At 54.9% G+C, this 21,686-nt stretch overlaps 1 protein-coding gene across 1 annotated transcript; it reads right to left on the bottom strand.

Annotated features, from left to right (window-relative positions):
• Positions 1–19,305: 19,305 nt before the first annotated feature.
• SEM1 (SEM1 26S proteasome subunit) lies at positions 19,306–20,724 on the bottom strand. Its single transcript, XM_056800607.1, has 3 exons — positions 20,565–20,724; positions 19,620–19,713; positions 19,306–19,478 (listed from the first exon to the last, which is right to left on the bottom strand). The coding sequence occupies exons 1-3, from the start codon at positions 20,668–20,670 to the stop codon at positions 19,436–19,438; spliced, it is 243 nt and encodes an 80-aa protein (XP_056656585.1). The 5' UTR covers positions 20,671–20,724; the 3' UTR covers positions 19,306–19,435.
• Positions 20,725–21,686: the final 962 nt, after the last annotated feature.

Raw genomic sequence — 21,686 nt, 5'->3', positions numbered from 1 at the left:
GGCTCGCCAGGGGGCCCCGCGAAATTACAGGGAGCCCCGGATGGGAGGGGGCCGGCCGGCGGCTCCTCTAATTGTCCCCGGTGATTCGATCCGGCAGGAGGGGGAGGGAAGGCTGGGAAGGAAGGCAGCCACGGGCTGGCGGCAGCCCCCTCTGCCGGGGCAGCTTGGCTGGGCCCGGGAAACCCAAAGCAGCCCGAGACAAAGGGACGGGCTGGAGGGGGCAGCCTGGAGCGTGGCCTGTCTGCCACACACACACTCTCACCCTCTCACACACTCTTACACACCTACACTCACTCACACTCTCACTATCACACACTCACACTCACACACTCACACACTCCAGCTCTCTCCTGGATGTACACTGGATGGGAAGAAGCCTAGAGGCTTCTGGGAAATCCGGGCTCTGGGTGCTTCTAGGGAGTCCAGCGGCCAGCGGTGCCTCCTGAGGCTCTCGGCCACGGGCTGACTGGGAATGGTTCCTTGTGGATGAGCCGTGGAGGGAGATCTCCAAGCGCTTAGGGCAGCGAGGCCAGGAGACCGAGCTGCTCAGCCCCGGCCAGATGAGGGCATCTCCGGTGGATGGCGAATGCCCGGCAGGACTGGCCTGGATCCCCCTCCTCTAGGTGGGCCCGACTCCACAAAGGCTTCCCCAGGTCGTTGCCCCCATTTTCCAGACGAGGAAGCGAGCTCTGTGAGGGAGGCCAGAGTTTCCCTCAGATGGGCAGCTGCCTCGTGCCTTGGCCCCAGCCATTCCAGGCCCTTTGCCGGGGAAGGCTGCAGCTCGGGGGCCCATTCCTGGGGCCCCCATAAAGGCGCCCCAAAGGAGCTTGGGGCTGGGAAGGGGGCGGTGTGACTGCCAGGAGGTTCCGGGTCAAGAGGCCTCGGGTTCGAGGTGTGGAAGCGGAAAAGAGGCCGGGGGCAGCCCGGGCAGACCCCCGGGTGAGGATGCCACGTCTGTCCGGAAGGTGGGCGTGCAAAAGGCCTGGGAGGATGCACCAGCGTGCACCTACTGTGCGCCAGGCACCGAGGGCTGAGACTGATGAGTAGCCGCTCTGGGAGGCTCCTGACCCTCAGTGTACAGTTAAAGAGCCCCCTGGCCCAGGCTCGCTCCCTCAGGGCCCTCCCGCCCCAGGGGGGCCGCTCCAGTCTCTGCTCAGGGAGGGGGGTGGCTCCGAGGGTCTGCCGCATCCCTGGGAGATCTGGAAGGGCACTGAGGACAAAGGGGGCACCTGCAGGCTCCGGGGCAGTTTGCGGTTTCAGCAGCTGCCTGGAAGGCCTGGGGGGGGGAGGCCCCACGGGGAGCCCCCCCTTGCCTGCCTTTGAAGTCTGGGGCCAAGTGCTGGGATTTCTTTAGCCCAGAAGCAGTGGGCAGCCTGGGCCGGAGCCCCCTCCCCCCACCTTTCCCAAGGGTCCCCGGAGCCCTTTGTCCATGGATCAGTGGAGCTTTGGCTCAGGTTTCAAGGGGAAAATCCCCCTGGGCTCCCCCTCCCAGGCCGTGCCTTTGTCAGAGCCTGGCCTGTAAGGCCAAGGAATGGGTGTTGGGTTCGAGGGGGCAGCGGGCAGAGGCCAGGGAGGGCCCAGGACAACGGGGAGCGCTCTTCTCGATGGGGAAAGAAGTGGTCAGGGGCCACCACCTTCCTTCTGCAGAGGAGCCATTGGAATGCCACACAGATGAGGGACACAGCCAGGGAGGAAGCACCAGGGGAGGATTCGAACTCAGGGCCTCGGGACTCCACAGACTCCCATGGGCTCCTGGAATGCTTGTCAGGTGAGAGGAAGGTGTGGTGGCCCTTGGCTTTGTGGGGGCAGGACAAGTGGGGGAACTGAAGACAGGAGGCACTTCCCCCCCAGGACACCCCCGGGCGAGGGGGAGGGGAAGGAGAAGGCAGGAAGCGCCCCACTTAGCAGCCTCTCGGGGCTCCTGGGGGGGGCCACTCTGGCCCCTGTGTCTGGGCCGGATTCTCCGTTGCCCTGGAGACGGAAGGTAAAGAGGGTGGCAGAGAACCGGCGTCCTCCGCCTCCCCAGAGGCCCTGCAGCTCGCATCCTCCGCCTTCGCTCCCGGTTGCCATGGTAACCGTCTCCAGGTGAGCTCCCCAAAGGCCCGCCCCCTCCTCAGGTTTCAGCCTCCGCGGTCACATGGCTAAGGGAGAGGCTTCGCAGGTTCCTTACCCCAGACTCGGGCTTGGGCTCCAGTCTCTGCCGCTCCTGTGGAACGAATGGGATTATGGCCTGAAACCCCAGCCGGCTGGCCCAGGTGCCCCACGACGCCTCCCCACAGGCTCCGCCTCAAGTTGCCAGAAGCTTTCCCCAAGGGCAGAGGGGGGCGGGGTCTGCGGACCCGAGACTGGGCTGTGGGGGAGGGGGGAGGGGCGCCCCTAATTCTGGGGGAGCACCACCTGGCTCAGAGCCTCAGACACCTGTTAGCCGTGTGACCCTGGGCAAGTCCCTGCCCCGTGGCCTGGCCCTGGGTGGCAGCGAAAGCGGGTCTGTGCAGTGAGGGGAGGAGGGGGCAGGCCTGCCCCGAGCCTGGGAGGAGAGTCCCCAGCGCCCTCCCAGCCTCTCCCACTGGGGCCAGAGGAAGCCCGGCCGCTCCCCGCCTCTCCTCCATCCAAGCCCAAAGCTTCGCCCTCCCGGGCGAGTCCCCCGAGTCGGACCGCAGCCTCAAGAAGTGCCCTAGCCAGTTGGTGGCCCCCCTCCCCCGCCCGCCCCCTGCCGCCTAGCCTGCCTTCTCGGATCTGGCCCCCCAGGAGCCCCCCCCCCCCCCCCCCCCCCGCTGACCTCTCCATCGGCCGCTGCCACTTCAGGCGGGCGTCTGGTCACGGATGGCTCCCGAGTTTGGGCACCAGCTGTTGTCTGGCCATGATGAGGCGCCCACCAAGGAAGAGTGAGCTCAGGAAGGTGACGCTTCCCAGCGGGCTGCGCTGCCGCCCAGAGTGGGAGGGCTGGGGACGAGATTTCCCCTTCCCCGCTTCCACGGAAAGCCCATTTCCAACATTTTTCAAAGCCCCCCCCCCCCCCCCCCCCCCGTGGCTGTTCCAAGCCTCATAAAGATTTTCCACGGCCATCACGTGAAGCATTTTCCATGTTAATCCTTTTGGGGAGGAGACGGAAAATAAAAGAAAGCGAAAAAAGTTTGCTTTGGCCCAGAATCAGACACTTTGGGTCCTCTTTCTCTGGACACTGAGGACACCTTCGTGGCCTCTTTGGGATGGTTCCCTGTGCTGTGGCCCGGGCTCTCCTGGCCCAGCTCATTCCCTCTGCTTCGGTTCAGGGAGGTTCTTATGGCACAGAAATATTCCGTTACAATTGGATACTCTAACTTCCTCGGTCATTCCCCAGGGGAGGGGTAGCCCTTCACTTTCCAATGCTATAAATATATGTCTAGATCCTCCTCCCCCTTTTTATCTCTTTGGGATAGAAGACTAGGAATAGTAATGCTGGGTCAAAGGGTATGTTCTGTTTTATAGCCCTATGGGCTAAGGTTCAAATTGCTCTCTAGAATGGTTGAATCCGTTTGCAGCTCCCCCAACAATGCATGAGTGTCTCCATTTTCTCACATCCCCTCCAAGTCTTGTCATTTTCCTTTTCTGTCATAATAGCCAATCTGTCTAGTGGGATCTCAGACTTGTTTAGAGATTTGCATATCTCTAATTAATAGTGATTTAGAGCATTTTTGGCATGCCTCAGGAGAGCTTTAATTACTTTGTCTAAGAACTACTAGTTCAGATCCTTTGATCATTTGTCAGTTGGGAAATGACTTGTATTCTCATATATTTGACTCATTTCTCTGCGCATCTGAGAAATGAAGCCTTTATTAGAGAAATGCAAAAAAAATGGCACCATCTTCATTGCTGTGTATCTCTCTACCTTATTTCCCCCTGTTTAGGTTCTGACCACCCCCTCCCCCAATTCACCCTATTTCCTATCAGCCCTTTCCCCTTCTCCTGCTACTTTCCTGGAGGGTAGGGTAAGACAGACCCAACAGCTGTGTATGTTCTTCCTTCATGGAGCCAGTTCGCACAAGAATAAGGTTCCTGTGCTTTCCTCCCCACTTGCCCCCATCTTCCCCTCCACTGTGAATGTTCTTTTGTGTATAATTTACCCCCCTTCCATTTTTCTCTTCCCCTCCTCCCAATGCATCCCTCTTTCTCATGCTTTAATTTAATTTTTATATTAGCCCATCACAGCCGACTCACACTCTTGCCCTGTATGTCCACTCTTTCTCACTGCCCTGATGATACTACAATTCTTGGGTGTTACAAGGATCATCTCCCTACATAGGGATGTACACAGTTTAACCTTCTTGAATGTCTTTTGATTTGTCTTTCCTGGCCGCCTTTTTAGGCTTCTCTTGAATCTTGTATTCGAGAGATTTTTCCATTCAGCTATGGTCTTTTTCATCAGGAATGTCTGAAAATCCTCTGTATCTGTAAATACCTCCTTTCCCCCTGAAGGATATCTACTCAGTTTTGCTGGGTAAATGATTCTCGACTGAAGTGCTAGCTACTTTGTCCCAATGGAATATCATATTTCAGGCTCTCTGATCCTTTAATGTAGAAGCTGCTACAAAAAAAGTTTTTTTTTTTTAAATTTTATTTAGTCAGTTTAGAACATTTTTTCTTGATTACAATAATCATGTTCTTTCCCTCCCCTCACCCCCCCCACCCCTAGCCAATGTGCAATTACACTGGGTTTTACATGTGTCATTGATCAAGATCTATTTCCATATTATTGATATTTGCACCAGGATGTTCATTTAGAGTCTACATCCCCAGTCACATCCCCATTGACCCATGTGATCAAGCAGTCATTTTTCTTCTGTGTTTCTATTCCCACAGTTCTTTCTCTGGATGTTAATGGTGTTCTTTCTCATAAGTCCATCAGAATTATTCTGGGTCATTGCATTGCTGCTAGTAGAGAAGTCCATTACACTTGATTGTACCACAGTGTATCAGTCTCTGTGTACAATGTTTTCCTGGTTCTGCTCCTTTCACTCTGTATCACTTCCTGGAGGTTGTTCCAGTTCACATGGAATCCCTCCAGTTCATTATTCCTTTGGGCACAATAGTATTCCATCCCCATCAGATACCACAATGTGTTCAGCCATTCCCCAATTGATGGGCATCCCCACATTTTCCAATTTTTTGCCACCACAAAGAGCACAGCTATGAATATTCTTGTACAAGTATTTTTCCTTAATATCTCTTTGGGGTATCAACTCAGCAGTGCTATGGCAGTATCAAAGGACCAACAATCTAGAAGCCGCTAAGTCTTGTGTTATCCTGACTATGGCTCCATGATATTTAAATTGTTTCTTTTTGACTGCTTGAAATATTTTCTCCTTGACCAGAGAGTTTTGGAATTTGGCTGTAATATTCTAGGAGTTATCCTTTTGAGATTTCTTTTGGGAGATAATCAGTGGATTCTTTCAACTTCTATTTTGTCCTTTGGTTCTAATATATCAAGGCAGTTTTCTTTGATGATTTAAAAAAATTATAAACTCTTACCTTCTGTCTTAGAATCAATACTATGCATTTGGTTCTAAGACAGAAGAGTGGTAATGGATAGGCAATAGGTGTTAAGTGACTTGCCCAGAGTCACACAGCTTTGAAGTGTCTGAGGCCAGATTTGAACCCAGGACTTCCCATCTCTGGGTCTGCCTCTCAATCCTCTGAGCCACACAGCTGCCCTGTATTGATGATTTCTGAAAGATGATGTCTAAGCTCTCTTTTTGATCATGACTTTCAGGTAGTCCAACAATTCTTAATTTTCTCTACTGGATTTATTTTCCAGGTTAGTCCATTTCCCCATGAGCTATTTCACATTTTCTTCTAGTTTTTCGTTCTTTTGACATTGTTTCTTGATGTCCCATGAAGTCATTAGCTTCCATTTGCTCAATTCTGATTTTTAAGGCATGATTTTATTGAATGAGCTTTCATACCTTCTCTCCAGTTTGATCAGTTTACTTTGTAAAGAGTTCTTTTCCTCAGCGAATTTGTACTTCTTTTTCTGTACAGCCAGTTCTGCCTTTTGAAAAGTTCTCTTTAGTGAATTTTTGTGTATATTTTTCCATTTGCCTAATTATACTTTTTAAAAAGTACTTTTCTCCAGTGGATTTTTGTGCCTCTTTTAACAACTGGCCTATTTTATTTTTAAGATATTAATTTATTTAGTATTTGGGGGGCTTCCTTTACCAAGCTGTGAATTTTTAAATGATTTTTCTGTATCATTCTCATTTCTTTTTTTAAAGCCTTGCCTTCTGTCTTGGAATCAACCCAGCACTCTCATTTCTCTTCCCAGTGTTTCTTCTACGTCTTCTTATTTGATTTTAAGAATCCTTTGTGAGTGCCTCCATTCATTCTTTTTGGGTCCAAGAGCAATTCACATATATTTTTGGAGGTTTTGGATGCAGCAGGATCAACTTTGTTGTCTTCTTCGTAGTTGTGTTTTGGTCTCGTCACCGAAATAATTTCTGTGTTGAGTTTCTTTTTTTGGTGTTTGCTCATTTTCCAGCCGTTTTCTTTTCTTTGAATGAAAAAACAAATTGCTCAAGTTGGACTCTGAACCCCGGTGAAGCGAGCACTGTTGCAAGCCTCAGGTTGCTTTATAGCTGCCTTCAGAGCTGCTTTGGGGAATCTTTGTGCTTTCAGTTCTTTCAAGTGGGATGATCTCTGCAGAGGCTCAGGCCTGTGCTCTGTGCTGTGACTGGGGCCCCCTGATCCCCTGTGGCTGCCAGAGCTGTTGTATACTGGTGCTCCTCCTCGCCCTAGGACCTGGATCCGTGTATGGGCAGTGCAAAGAGTCTCGCACCCAGAGGTGGCCAAGGGACCCTGGCGATCTCCTTCTGAGCAGCTGTCTGATCGCCTTTCCGGTCTGTGTCCAGTCTATGGCCGAGAGCTCCAGAAGCTGCTTCACTTGCCCCTGGGGTGGGTGCTGCACCTCTACCCCAGTGCGCTAACTCCTTCCTACCCGCTTCCCAAGTTCTTTTGGTCTTTGGGTGGGTTTTGCTGCTCCACAGTTGGTTCAGAGGCATGATCTGATAGTTTGCGGAGGGTAACCTGGTAGAGATCAGATGCTGCGTCCACATACCTTCTCTGCGGCCATCCTGACCACCTTTCCATCTCCAACACTTCCTAGAGGGGAGACTGGGTAGGAAGCTGAGCCTCGGTTTCCTTGTCTGTAAAATGGGTAGATCCATCCTGGAGTAGCTACAGGATTAGGGTCAGGTCTTTATGGAGCTGTTGGGGGAATCCAAGATGTCCCCCCTCTAAGCTGCTTTGTGACTCTTAAGCCCTTTAGCCAACTTGCCTGCCATTATTACTGACACTTCGGGAAAGTAATGGCTTTGGAACAGATGCCCCAAAGACCTTCTGGGCTCTGAAATTCTAGGATTTGAATGTTTCTCCCCTGCTGAATAATTCTCCTCCCCTTCTGCCACCCCCACCCACGGGCACTGCTTCCTGCATAATTCGCTCTCCTCACTGTGGGCGATGAGTCATTCTTAGCTTCCAAAGAGAGATTCGGCCCTCCTCTTCCACCAACCCCAGCCACTGAACCGGGAACAAACCACAAGCCGTGGAAACAAAAACAAGGAAGGAAAACAGCTCCCACAGGTGGGTTCGGGGAACCTCAGTGGGAGACGAGTCCAGGATGTTCCTGCTGAGCTGCTGGGTGGTGCTGGAAGGAGGAGGAGGTAGAGCCTGCCATTTGCATCCGCACAGACCTGGGATGGGATGGGTTGTGGAAGGCCTCAAAGATGGGGTCGCCCACCTGAGCTTTGAGCATTTAGGAGGCCCCTTCTGTGTACCGGGTGTTGAGAATGGCGACTTGTCTCCTCCTCCCACCTGGGAGTTCACCAGCGCAGAGAACTGTGTACCAAGGCCCACTAGAATTTGGTCTGCGGGGCAGGGTGCTCCAAGGTGAGGTGACTTGGGCAGGGTGACGCAGACCCACATCAGAAGACAAGAACTCCATTCCTTTGGCCTTCCTGACACACTCGGTTAATTCTCAGCCTCTCACTTGGAAATGCCAGGCACAGTGCGTGTGTGCACCAAGGGTTCGTGCTTCTGCTTATCGTTCCTCTGTACAAAGGGGACGAATGGCTTCTCTTCTAGTCTTCAGCCTCGGTTGGGACGGAGCGAGGCCCGACCAGAATCCTTTCTTCAGTAGCCAGGATTGCTGGAAGCAGCCCATTAGCTGCTGTGAAAAGCTGTCAGAGAATGCAGATGATCCCGGCAGGCTCTTCTGTTTGCTGTTTCTAAAGCAGCCAGAGGCGGCTCCTTTCAAGCCTAGAGTGCTGAAAAGTTTACCGAAGAACAACAAACAGAGCCCACCCTGCCCCTGGCTTCTGGGCACCTCCAGCCTGCTTTCCCTGCCCAGCCCCTGCCCAAGGCAAGTCCACCTTTGCAGATTGCCATGGCAGGACCCCGACTGGGCCCCGTTTGTCAGGCTTGTTTGTGGAAAGGTCTCACAGGCAGGCAGCGGTGTCAGTCAGTCCTAGCTTGGTCCTGCAAGCCTAGGCTTTTCTTGGGGTGGGAGGGGGGCATCCCAGGTCTGTTCGGAGGGGCTTCCTTAATGGGTATTGGTGAGAACAGGGGGTGGTCTCCAGACGGACACCTGGCTTGTTCCTCGGGCCCAGGCTTTCTTGCAGGAAGCCTCGGCACCCCGTCGCTAAGGCGTCTCCAGCTCCCCTGAGTGTTTGGGGTGCTGCGCCCCCAGGAGTGCCTGCTGGAAGGCCTCTTTGGAAAGCACCAGGCCAGATGGAGTCGGCTCCCTCCGGCTACACTCTGAGCGGGGAAATGGGTGAAAATTGCGCGAGGAGAGAGCAATCTGGGGGCCCTTTGGCTGCGAGTACAGGGTTAGCAAATGGCGCTGAAAGGCTCTTAAGTGGGACGGCCGGAAACCAGCCCATTTACATATCTGAGTTTAGCAGTTATCAAAGGGGCCCCCTTGGGGGAGGCTTCTGCAGAGTACAAGCATGTGCTCCAAGGCAGGATCTCGTCTCTATGGAAGAAGAGCATCCCTGGGCTTGTCCTTGGGTCTTTGTGCCCCAGAGGAGCTGCTCCCAGAATGCTTCCTGGATGGAGAGCTCTGAGCTCCCAGGATCACCTGTGGGCACAGAGGAAGAAAAGAGGGAGGGCCTCCCTGATGCTCGCAGGCCTCAGGGAATTCTCCCCCTGGGCCCAGGCCAGTGGGCTGGGATTCCTTCATCCAGGGGAGCTCCCAGGAGTGGGAAGTCCCTCCCCTCCAAGACCGATAGCCACCCCCCCCCCCATCCTGGGAGCTGCAGAAAGTGCCCGAGGGGAGAGGACCCAGGAGGCTCATCCCATCCCTGCCCCTTTCGTGGGCATCTCAGAAGAATGGATACAAAGATCCGGGACTCTCATTGCCTGCCCTGTAGGGCAGCTGGGAGCCACAGACTTCCTACACAGAGTGAGGCGCTCTGTCGGGAACCCGGGCCTTGTGCATTCCCTGCTAGGCATCGAGGACTTTCCTGCTCCTTTGCTCGTCTCCATTGGCAGCCACTGCTTTTGTGGGCTAGACCAGAAGGCAGGGCTGCCTGCAGGATGGTGCCGTTGGCGTCCCACCCGCTGCATGCCTCGTGCCCCCAGAAGACTTGCTACCTCCTTGGCACCCAAAGCCCTGATCGCGACAAGGTTCCGGGCCAGGCACCAGCGGGGCCCTGGGTTCTCCCGCTCCCTGCCGCGTGTGCTCTTCCCCTTCAGGGTCCTGGAGAGCAGGAATGCTGGTTTCTTTTTCCTCCTTGTAGCCCTGCTGCTGAGCACGAAGCTTGGCACCAATAAGTGCCCGCTAATGGCTCGCTGCCCGACATTCAACACCGCAGCAGTGCGTGGCCCGCTCTGCTCTCCCAGGATCCTCGCCAAAGCCTTTGCTCCCGGCTTCTCTTAATCCCCTGCTTTCCTGAAGAAGAACTCGTGCGGCTCTCCATCACTCTTCTCCCCACCCCAGCCGGGCTCTGGACAGTTTCCCGCCTCTCCAGGACAGCAGCTGTTCAGTTGTGCCCGTCCCACTGACGCTTCCCAACCCCGTGTGGCAGCGACACTGCTGTGGTGGACCGTTTCCTTCTCCAGCTCGTTGACAGATGAGGAAACTGAGGCAACCGGAGGGCGATGACTCGACTGCGTCACTTGGCTAGGAAGTCGCTGAGGCCAGGCTTGAACTCCGGAAGATGAGTCTTCCTGACTTCAGACTGGCCACGTCCTGCGCTGCGGCCTGACTGTGCCATCGTTCGCTCCCTCTTCACAAAGGCTCTGCCAGATTCCATTCCCTTTAAAGAGACAGCAGCCAGCCGGCCTTCCACAGGACCCGAGAGGACAGCGAGCCCCGGGCAGAAGGAAGGCCGAGAGCCTGGGGCTAGGGGCCCGTTTCAGAGTCACTTCCCGGAGAAGGACCAACGGGAGTGGAGGAGAGCAGCGATGAAGAGTGTGGGGAGGTGGGCCAAGACAGTCACAGGAGGGCGGGTCAAGGGGGCAGGGATGGTCCAAGTCAAGATCCAGGGGAGCGAGCCCATTGTTCCAGCCCAGCCTCAGCCTGCCAGTTTCTGTCCTGTGGCCTATGGGGGTGGCAGGAGAAGACAGGTCATGCTGACCTGCTGACTGACCCGTGGACGGGAGCTCTGACTTCAAAGCTCCCTTTTTCATTGGCCAAACTGGCTGGGAGCACATCCTGTCTGGGTTGGCCAACAAGCTTCAAAGCAGATGTTTTGTGGGCCGCATGACATCCACCAGATGACCGGGGGCAGGACCCAGAGGAGAGGAAGTCCGGCCCCTCACGAAAGTGCTTCCTGCTGACAGATGTGCCGAGGCACGCCGTGCCCCTCATTGACAGCAAGGGCACCAAATGGGCAGGCACTCCCCCGTAGTGTCTCTGCTGGTTGGGCCACTCAGCTGGTAACTGCGGCGCTGCCTTCCTGGGCATTCTTAATGGCTCCTTTGGGGTGGCCTGCCTGCCGGCGGCTGACTTTTGTTACAAGGGAATCACTTTAAAAGACTGATATATATTAATTTAAGGTCGCCAAGGAATCAGCTATGTAATTCCTAAATGAAAAACTCAAGTCAGCCGTCAGCCTTTTTGGAGTTTAATTACAATAGGAGCAAGAAAGGAATTAGAGATATATAGAGAGAGAGAAAGGGGAGAGAAGGGAATAGGGCTTAAATACCCCTTCTGTTTAGGCTGGGCCAAAAGGCCCAAGCCCTTAGATAGCTGGGGCAAAGAAAAGAGATCAGTCCCTTTCACTCACGTGTCCAAAATGGAGAAACAGTCTCAGAGGCCCCCACTTTCAGCTTCCTTCAGAGCAAGCTTCCTCAGAGCCCAGGAACCACCGACCAAAAACTCAACCCTCTCTCCCGAGTCTCCAGACCCTCCTATCTTTAAGGACACCATCCAAGTTGCCTCCCCTCAGTCCTCACATCTACCAATCACTCTTCATCAATTTCCCTGTCAATGGAGGCTCTCGCTTAACCCAGGACCGCCCAGAGGTTTCTGGCTTTTGCACATGTCTGTTGAAGGTCATATTTTTCAAATGATTAAATCTTTACTCTTTTGTTACAGCCCTTTCTAAATCCTGTTAACTTGAGTATGGTAGAGATTGGAATAATTAAATTTTGATCTAGGCTGCAGCCCTTACTCAATCCTGTTAGGACTGAATAGGGTGGAGATTTATTCCAAGTATCTCCATTGTATCAATTCTAAATCAATCAAGACTCAAAGAAATTCCTGTTCTATGCTTAAGCATAGGTCAAAGTCCTTTCCATTGTTCAGCAAAGGGTCTCTGTCCTAAAGTAATCTTAAGAAGGGAAGAGAAAAAACCTCCCATGCCAATGGGGTTCCCATTCCAATAGACTATCAGTAAGAAATTTTCCAAGTATGAAATATCCCAATGGTGAAATTTCCAACATTTATAAGTCTAAGGAAATTTGAGGTTTACACTTTCCAGCAAGAGGACAGCCCAGGCTGGCAAGCTTGGTCCTTGTTTGACGAGGGGTTCTGCTACACAGGGCTGGCGGCTCGGAGTCACTTGTGGCCCCCTGATGGAATTCCAGGAAGGACGTTCAGTTTGGCGGTTGAAGGGCGCCACGGGCGCTGGAGGAATCACTGGCTACCAAAGGGACTCCCTGGCCGTCGCCCCATTCAGGGCCCAAGTGCCAGGGTTCCCCAGGGCCCAGCTGGGCACAGACAAGGGGAATTTTCTCCAGGAAAGTCAAATTTCCATTCAGTCTCTTCTGCCTTAGAACCAATACCCAGCGGAGATTCTAAGCCCGAAGGGACGGGTTTAAAGGAACAAACCAGCAAATCCGGAAGGTACGAGACAGAAAATGATGGTGCGGCTGCTGCCAGAACAGCCAGCTCTGGAATGGCCTACGGAGGAGTCGGTGCCCTGGCCAGGAGCCTCCCCGCCCCGGGTGTCACTGCAGCCTTTGCTGTCCTGCTTTTTTAAAGCTCCTCCTCCTCCTCCTCCTCCTCCTTCTAAATTACCAACTGAATTATCAAACAAGCATCGGAAAATACCAAGAACAAGAAGGAGGCTTTGTGAGAAACCATAAAGTCGTGTCCCCAGCACGCAGCCTGGGACTGGCATGCAGTAGGAGTTTAATAAATGCTCATTGAGTGAGTCTGTGCGTTAGGGTTAATTTTACATACATCTGTCCGTCTGTCCACGTATGTATCTAACCATCCACCCGTCATCTATCTATCCTTCCCTCCATCCATCGAGCATCTGGCTTTCCCCGTCTGTCTGTCTGTCATCCAGTGGAGGCACTCGACAAGCACGCACATCCTCCGCGCAGGCCCAACAGAGCAGCGTTGTGCCTTCTGCTGGCTCTCTTCTAGGCGATAACCCCTCCTCCCGTCCTCTCCTGGGTCTCCTGGGCAGAAAGCCCTCGCTGGGGCACTGCGCTGTCGCCTGCATACATGCCGCCCTCCGAGCCGTCCATGGCGGACCGCGGTTGGCTTTGGAACAGGAAATGGGCCCCTCGGGGTCTGTGTGCGGAAGAACACGCTGCCAACCCCCAAAGCCCGGAGCTTCGAGTCCTGGAGGTGGGCTTAGGGTGCCCGAGCCACGCCAGCCTTTCGTTGGCCCAGCCTCCGCCCCTGGACGGGCACTTCTGATCATGGGCGACTTTGGATGCTCGCGTCTTTTTCCTGCTCTTTTTGGCTTCAGAATCCGAATTTCTGGCAGCTCCCTGGCTGCCCCCGCAGAGCCACCTCCTGCTGGAGAGGATGTTTTGGGAGGAGAAAGGAAAGACCAGAAGAGACGAGGACGCCAGCACAGTCTGGGGGGCGTAAAGGCACTCCAGAAGGAGAGCCCAGCCCTGCCGCCTCGTCTCCGCTCTGGCGCCAGCCTGTGCCCTGGCATCATGCAGTCGTGTGGACTCACTGTGCTTTGAGGTCCTTGTCCGGTTCCTTGCTTCAGGCCTCGGGTAGACACTTGCATGGTGCACACAGCATCTGCCTGTGCAGATCTTCCCGCGGTTTTAGGTGTCCGTCCCAGGTGACAGAGGGCTGGGCCTGGAGACGGAAGACCCGTGTTCAAATGTGGACTCAGACTGGATAGCAAAAGTGAATAACGTGCAAATGTGCCAAGTGACGACATTTGTCCAGCCCAGTGGAATTGTTTGTTGGCTCCGGCACGGGGAGAAAATGAATTCTGGAAACCTGGAAAAAGATGAAAAAACCCAAATGTGGCCCCAGAGCCATCCCAGCTGTGGTCAAGTCACTTCCCTTCTGTCTACCTGAGTTTCTTGGTCTTTGTAAATGGGGTTTTTGTGAGATTCCAATTGGAAAATCTTTGTGAAATTCTTTGCCAACCGGAAAGCTGTATTGGGGGACTCTTTGAAGAGGAAGATGATCGTTTCAAGATCAGATCTGCCCCCCTCCCCCCCCCCCCTTTAGTTGATCCTTCTGTTGGTAGCACTGAAGTCGGCTCAAAGGGAGCACCTTGGTGTACCAAACAAAGCCCCCCCCCCCCTTCTCTCTTCTAAGTTTAAGTAAGGGGGCTTGTTTGGGGGAAGGGAAAGGAGTTGAGGGGCGAGAGGGTTGGGGGTTTCCCTACTACTAAAACAATTCCCAGATTGGAGGATGGTGGAATAGAGTTCCGATCTGGGAAAATGGCCAACAGGTCGGAAGATTCAGTCACTGGAGTATCACAGGGAGAAACGTGAGAGCAGGACTTTCTGTCCCCAGGGCAAGCAAGAGACCAAGTTCCCCAGCTCGTCTGTTCCTTCTTAACGGTCCTTCCTGGCCACCGTTCCAACTAGAATGTTCTCCTTGATGACAGTTCGGCAGTCCTGGCTTCTCCAGCTCAGCTGCAGACTTTTCCCGTTTTCTCTCCTCCACCACATTACAAAGCCCAACATCCTGGTCATTGTCATTGTCACTGTGTCTTGTAGCACAGGAATATTCCATTATGTAAGACTTAAGTTAATATCAATAACTCCAAGTATGATTTTTATAAAGTTTATTAATAATCACTTGATGTAGAATAAAAAAAGAAATAGAAATTCAAAGTCGAATTGTCTAACTGAAGTAAGACGACGTGCATCAGTTCTCCTGCCTGGCTCAAAGCCAGCTTCAGCAGCCGTGTTCAGGGAAAAAGAGAGGCGGGGTCCCACTGAAACTTTAATCTCCCTATGTTTGCATGTAGTGGAAACACACAAATGGGATGCTGGGTAACAGAGTCCTGAGGAGCAAATTCTAGCCTCACAATCCCCCCTGTGATTCCATTGGGAGGCGAGCATGTTGGAGTCTCCCAGATTTACTGCCTCATCTCCCCAGTGAATCATTACACATAACCAGCTTCTATCTCTAAAGACCTCTTCCTAAAGGTGCATATTATATTGCACTTTCTAAGGGGAAATTACAATAATTTGGGGATAAGAGGGAAATAGAAGAGAAAGAGAGCAAAGCCAATGTTAGGTGGCATGTTGACCAAAAAGCCAATTAGGAGGCAGGCAGACCCCTTTGGCATAAGAGTTTACATTCAAAGCAAATGCATTCAGCTGTCCACAGTTCAATCCGCCACATCCCAAAGCTCATTCGTGGTTTCTGCAGGCATCTTCATGGCGCCGTCTCCAAACAGTTCACGATCTCGATTTGGGGAATAGTGAGTTTCTTTTCCTGAAATCTCTCTAAAAGATTTTAAAGCCCGAATTAGATGATAATGACACAATTACACGTGGCTACCACAATCCGTTTAGCCATTCCCCAATCACTGGGCATTGCCCTTGTTTCCAATTCGTAACCACCAGAAAAAGTCCTGCTCTCGACCCTTCGGTGGATCTAGGGACTGACTCCCTTTTTATCAACGCCTCCTGCAGGGCATAAGCCTTTTTACAGCTTTATTTGCACAATACCAAATTGCTTCCCAAGTCCATCAGCAAAGCAGCCGTGTGCCTCTCTTCCCAACTAGCCCAACCTTGCTCTGCCCATCAGTAGCGAGTGATGCTTGGTCTTTTCTTTCACGAAATCCCTGCTCATAGCCACTTGGTGGAAAGAAATGAATTCGCACTGATTTCTCCTAGTCTGTGCGCGCTGGGCTCGTTAACGAGGTCATCGTTGCATGGAGATCGCCCCTCTCCCAGGCTACGTTCCTCCTTATTTTGGATGTAGTATTTTTTTGGCATGCAAAAGCTATTTTATTTTCATATAATTAGATGAACGGGCTTCCCTTTCGGAATATCTTCTCAATAATGAGTCGCAAAGAGTGTTCCGTCTCTCCGCCGTTGTAAAGCTATCCGACACCCCATTATTCTCCATTTTTTATGATTTACAAAAAGTTGAGGTGGCTGCTCCGTTTGGAATTTATTGTGAGGCTTGAGGTGAAATGTGAGTATGTTCTGCCCTCAGTCCAGATGTGCACGTTCTGGAAACCTCTGGAAGGGGGAACCTCAGAGGACGCATGGCGAAGAGCAGGATATTTCTGTGGGCCATTCGGCCACCTCGTGTTGTTGTGCCTCTGAGGGGTATTTGCAAGAAGAACACCGTGAACATGATCGCCAACATCTGGCAGAAGACCAAGAAGCCGTGGGGTTCCGGGAGGAACTGGCCCAGACGTTAGAAAGAAAACCACCAAACACTGTGGGTGCCTGGAGACTTTTGTGCAGTGCGGCAGAAGCAGGAGGGGCGAAAAGATCTTCAAAAACGGTGCAAAAGCAAGAAACGAGAGACCACAGCCTCGTAGATGACCCCGAAGCCTCGTTCTCATGGACCCGATTCACGCTTTCTCCAAGAAAAGACCTGGCAAGTGGCGCCCCATGTCATAACATCAGCAACAAAAATGAGACTGATTACATTTTGAGACAGGAAACAATTCTTTATGTCTGTGGGAGTCATTCTAAAATCAGCCCTGTGTATGGTCAGACCACTGACTTTTAGGAGGAAAAATCAAAATGAATGGAAATAGAAAATGGCAAAAAACATGTTTTGAGAAAAATATATGGCATGCAATTAAATACCACCAACCTAAACAAGCTATTAATAAAGAAAAATGGGAAATGGATAGCAGAATGGACATTAATACCAATTATACCAATTTTGATGTAAATCAATCCCCATAATGAGAAGACTAAAAGAATCTAATGACTGCCTGAGCCTGAGAATAGTTCATCTCCTTGCCAAGTGGAGACATATGGCAGCCAAAGGCAACACTCATTTAGAACATAAACTCATTTGTTAAGTCTCGTGGAGAAGGAGAGCGGAGATTACATGCGACGCTACCTCACAAATCACCGCGAACGAGCAGAGGGAAAAGCCTCTTTGGGGAAAGTCATCTTGAGGGCATTTCAGGAGGAAGCCGGAAGGACGGCAGCAAGCAGAGAAAAAGCGGAAAAGATCTGCCAGGGCTCTGGTGGCAAACTTTTCACCATGGAACAGTGAAGACCACCACTGACATCGTGGACCCAGATGTGGTCCTGGGCGGGGAGACAAAGACAGGAAACGTAGCTGGAGGTGAGGAAATGGATCCTGAGGCAGACAGCTCAGGGGGGAGGAGGAAGCCATTCTCAAGTCCTGGGCAAGGGGGGGAGATGCCAAGGGGCTTGGCTGGAGTTGTGGATCTTATTATTACCCCCGGAAGAGCTGGTGCCCCTCGAGATTCCCACCTCCATCGTCTTCTAGAAAAATTGAGACATAAGGGTGGGTGGGGAGGGGGAGGCGGCCTCTCATCAGTGCTCGTCCACAGCAGATAACAGGCGGCAAACACAAGGGATAATGAAGATCCGACTCCTCTGAGCCAAGGCTGCCTCCCAGCTGTGTGGCACAACCCTATCAGTTCCTTGAAAGCTCTCACAATGGGGGCCACTTTGTCTGACAGCCCGACTGGGAGTGTCACCGAGGCAGGCTCGCCAGAGACGCTCAGCGGCCGCATCGAGACTGGAGGGCTGTGATCAAGGCAAGAGCCTTCCAGAAGACACCGTGCAGATCCCTTCTTGTCCGGAGCCTCCCCAGGGCAGCCCAGAAAGCCTTTTCCTTGGGCCCCTCCCAGGGTGATGGAGAACGACGTCATCTAGGAGGGTCATACAAGAGACAGACAAGCAGAAGACAGACAGACAGGAGAGGAGGAGAGGGAGGGAGTGACAGAGAGAAAGAGGGAGAGACAGAGACAGAGAGAGAGAGAGAGAGAGAGGGACAGAGAGAGACACAGAGAGAGACAGAGACAGAGACAGAGAGAGACAGAGAGAGAGAGACAGAAAGAGGGAGAGAGAGAGGGACAGAGAGAGACAGAGAGACAGAGACAGAGAGAAAGAGGGAGAGAGACAGAGGGAGAGAGAGAGAGAGAGGGACAGAGAGAGAGAGACAGAGAGAGACAGAGAGACAGAGACAGAGAGAAAGAGGGAGAGAGACAGAGGGAGAGAGAGAGAGAGAGGGACAGAGAGAGAGAGACAGAGAGAGACAGAGAGACAGAGACAGAGAGAAAGAGGGAGAGAGACAGAGGGAGAGAGAGAGAGAGAGGGACAGAGAGAGAGAGAGACACAGAGAGAGACATAGAGAGAGGGAGAGACACAGAGAGACAGAGAGAGAGACTGAGACAGAGAGAGAGGGAGAGACAGAGAGATGGAGAGACAGAGAGACAGAGGGAGAGAGAGGGACGGAGAGAGGGAGAGGGAGGGAGATGGAGAGAGACAGAGAGACGGAGGGACGGAGAGAGGGAGAGGGAGGGAGATGGAAAGAGACAGACAGACAGAGAGGGACAGGGAGGTACTGTAGGCATCTGCTCACACCCAGGGGGGCCACTCTGTTCTCGGGCTGCAGGGATACGGTGGGGGGACGTGCGGGTGGACACGGACCCCCAGGACGACTTGGGCTGGTTTGTCCCGTAGCCCTGGGGGGACACTGGGGGAGCCATTCGGAGAAGGGCCTGAGAAGTGGCCCTGGTGGCTCCCAGGCTCTGGCCGAGCCCCCTGGGGACAGGCAGCCTGAAATCCCGTCATGGGTGCTGCGGGGGCTCTTTCTCGTGTCCGGTCAGTGCCAGTCCCGAAGGGGGGGCCGCGGGGGCTGCAGGCCCCCAGCCGCCATCGCAGGTCTTGCGGCACCAAGCAGGAACGTTGCTCCGGGCATCGCCCTCTTCTCAGGGCTGGAAGGAGGGAGGAAGCTGGGTGCTCCCTGGGTGCGTCCGCCTGCCTCCCCCTCGGGGTCGCTGGGTCTTGGGGGGTTTTGCAGAGCGGCCTGAGGGGGGGTGAGGAGGGGGCCGCGGGGTCCAGGGCGAAGCAGGAAGCTGGGCTGGAGGCGGCCGTTGGGCCGTTTGAAATGTTGCTCAGACCAAAGGCCGCTCTCCAAGGCACCCGAGGGGTGCCATCGATGCCCGGCTGGGAGCGACAACAGCCCAGCGTGGGGGGGCTCGAACTCGTTCGGCCCCGCCCCTGCCCCCCCAACCCCCAGTTCTTGTGGAAGGATGTGCGGAGGCCTCACAGGCCCGGCATGATTTGCACTCAGCACTGGGGGCCCAGCAGGAGGGGACAGTGTGGGGCGGCCTTCAGAGCCCTGGGACGGAGAAGCAGGAAGGCGGCCCCAAGAAGGCTCCTCGAGGCGTGCCCCCAGGGGCCGCCCACTCCCTGGCCGGGAGCCTCGGATGGCCTTCCTCGCCCCGTCCTAGAGGGGGGCCTCGGGCTGACCCGGGGCTCCGGGGGCCGCCCTGCCGTGGCTCGGTGTGAGGCCCCAAGATGGGGGGGCGCCCTCCTCTGCCGGGGCCCACAGGCTGGGGAAAGAGAAGCCGTGGCAGACTTGGGGTTCCATCCGGCACCCCGAGAACGCTCGAGAACCTCCCCGCCATCCAACAAAGAGCACCAAGGTGGGATTGAACCATTTATTGTGCTGCTCCGTAGACTCGACTGCCCGGGCCGCGGGCAGAGACACGGGGGCTCCCTCCCTCCCTGGCCCTCTTCGGGTGCCGCCGCCAGTCCTCCGCCGCCCCGGGCGCCCCTACGAGGTCTCCATCTTGTATCCGTGTTTCTCCAGCTCGGCTCTGGACAAAAACCAAGAGGAGAAGCTGCTGGCCCCCAGCCGCACCCAGGGGACCCCCCAAAGGCCGGGGACGGGGGAGGCTCCCCGGCAGTCCTGCCGCTTCCAGGCCCTCCTGTGCCCCCCCTCAGGCGCCCCAAGTTACCGCAGCTGGTTGGAGAAGTCGTCCTCCACGTTGTCGTCGTCCCAGTTATCTTCCCAGACGTGGGCGTCCTCGTCTTCGTCCAGGCCGGCCCAGTCTGCAAGAGACGCGGGAGGGAGGCCTCGGCCCAGCCCCCCCACCCCCCCAGGGCGCCGGTGACCGCCCAGCAGGGCCTAAAGGAGGTGTTTTCGTGCCCATTTCACAGATGAGGGGGGGACAGCAGTCCAGGGTACGGCCTGGCCCAAGGCACCCAAGGGGGGCCCAGGGTCCTCCGCCCTCTGGGGGGGCCTGGACAACCACACCCCCAAGGGGCAAAGGCAGGGCCGCTGGGATGAGCAGATCAGCCCTGCCTCTCCTGCTCCTGGGGGATGGGCACGGCGGGGAGGGGTGTCCTGCAGCCCCCTCCTCGGCCCGCGGCGTCGCCCTCCGCCTCAGATGGCCCCCCAGCCACAGCCAGACGGCCCGCGGCCCTGTCAGTTTCCTGTCACTGACCAGGGGAAATAGACAAGGGGGCGTGTCCGGGCCGCGGGCGGGGAAGTGGGGCGCCCCGCACCTGCCAAGGGATCCCGGAGGGAAGCTCTCTGGGCGCAAAACGGCTCCCGCCCCGGGGGACGCCAAGGGGCCAGAAGCGGCCCCAGGCCTGCCTCTGCCAGACCCGGGAGTGAGACCCCCAGGGCAGCAATCGCGATCCGCACGTGAAGCCCGGCCTTGAGGCAGGGTTCCCGGGCCCCTGGCGCCGCGCGGGGCGCTGAAGGCAGGAGAACCCCGCGCCCTACACGGAGGCCTGCCCCACTCTCCAGAAGATGGGAGTGGCCCAGCCGCGAGACCCTGGCTCAGTCACTTCCGCTTCTCTGCCTTGGTTTCCCCCTCCACGAAAAGCTCCCAGGGGGATCCGGAGCCTGCCACGGCCTGGGTCAAGGGCCACGTCGTCCCCTGCCCACAGCTCACCTTCGGCTGGGAACTCCTCAAACTCGTCGTCCTCCTCCAGGAGCCCCAGGTCCACCGGCTGCTTTTTCTCAGACATGATGGCTGCTGCCGCCGCCGCGCGGAGCATGCCGGGATTGGGAGGCGGGGCCCGGCCGCAGTGCACCTGCGCACGCGCTCGAGGGTGGGGCCTCGGGGGGGAGCGTGAGGCGGGGGTGAAGTCCGAGGGGGAAAAGGGAGGAAGAGGGAGCGCCTTCCCGTCATCCATCGCGCGGGCGCCCAGGCTTCCGGGAGGCCCCGCCCTCTGTGACATCATTCAGGGAGCCGACGCCTTTAGCGGGAGATGCTTTCTGGAAGGACGCGGGCTCAGGGCGCGTGCGCGCACCGCAAGGCGACTTCTCCCTCTCCTCACCCAGCGCTACCTCTTCCAGGAAGCCCTCCCATCGTGCAGAGTCGTGAAGTGCCCCTCGTCCTTAAGGGCTGTCGTCTCTTTATTTTTTTTAAACCCTTACCTTCTGCCTTAGAATCAATACTGTGTATTGGTTCAAAGGCAGGTCAGTAGCAAGGACTAGGCAATGGGGATGAAGTGACTTGCCCCGGGTCACAGCTTAGGAAGTGTCTGAGGCCAGATTGGAACCCAGGACCTCCCATCTCCGGACCTGGCTCTTTATCCAGGGTTGTCTCTTCGGGGCCCAAAGGTGTGCCCAGCACCTTCTGTGCCTCCTCACAGTGACCTGGGAAATGTTGGGGCACCGTGGCACCCAGTTATCAGGCAGGAAACTGAGGCACAAACACGGACAGTTACTTTTTGGGTCTACTGTGGAAAAGTGGCTCAGGCTGGATTTGAACCCAGGGTCAGGGCCCTCACCCCCTTGTCTTTGAACCTGTAGATGGCAACTTATGAGTCCTGGGGGTTGGAGGCCTCATAACACAGTCAAATGAGCCACCCCCTCCCCCTTGGAGCTGCCCACCTGAACTCACTACCCAATTTGCTTTACCTACCTCTTTTGGCAATGAATCCTGGGCCCTTCCAGCTCCTTGGGCCCTTGGGCTTCTCTTCTCCAGGTCCAGTGCGAGCCTCAGGCCCCCTGTGAGAACCGGGCAGAATGTCCAACTGAGGCCTCCAGCTGACTTAGATCAGAGCGA

The sequence above is a fragment of the Monodelphis domestica genome, chromosome 5 (assembly GCF_027887165.1).
Source record: "Monodelphis domestica isolate mMonDom1 chromosome 5, mMonDom1.pri, whole genome shotgun sequence".
NCBI lineage: Eukaryota > Metazoa > Chordata > Mammalia > Didelphimorphia > Didelphidae > Monodelphis > Monodelphis domestica.
Note: the sequence above shows the minus strand (reverse complement) of the source record. Positions and strands in the feature narration are given on the sequence as shown.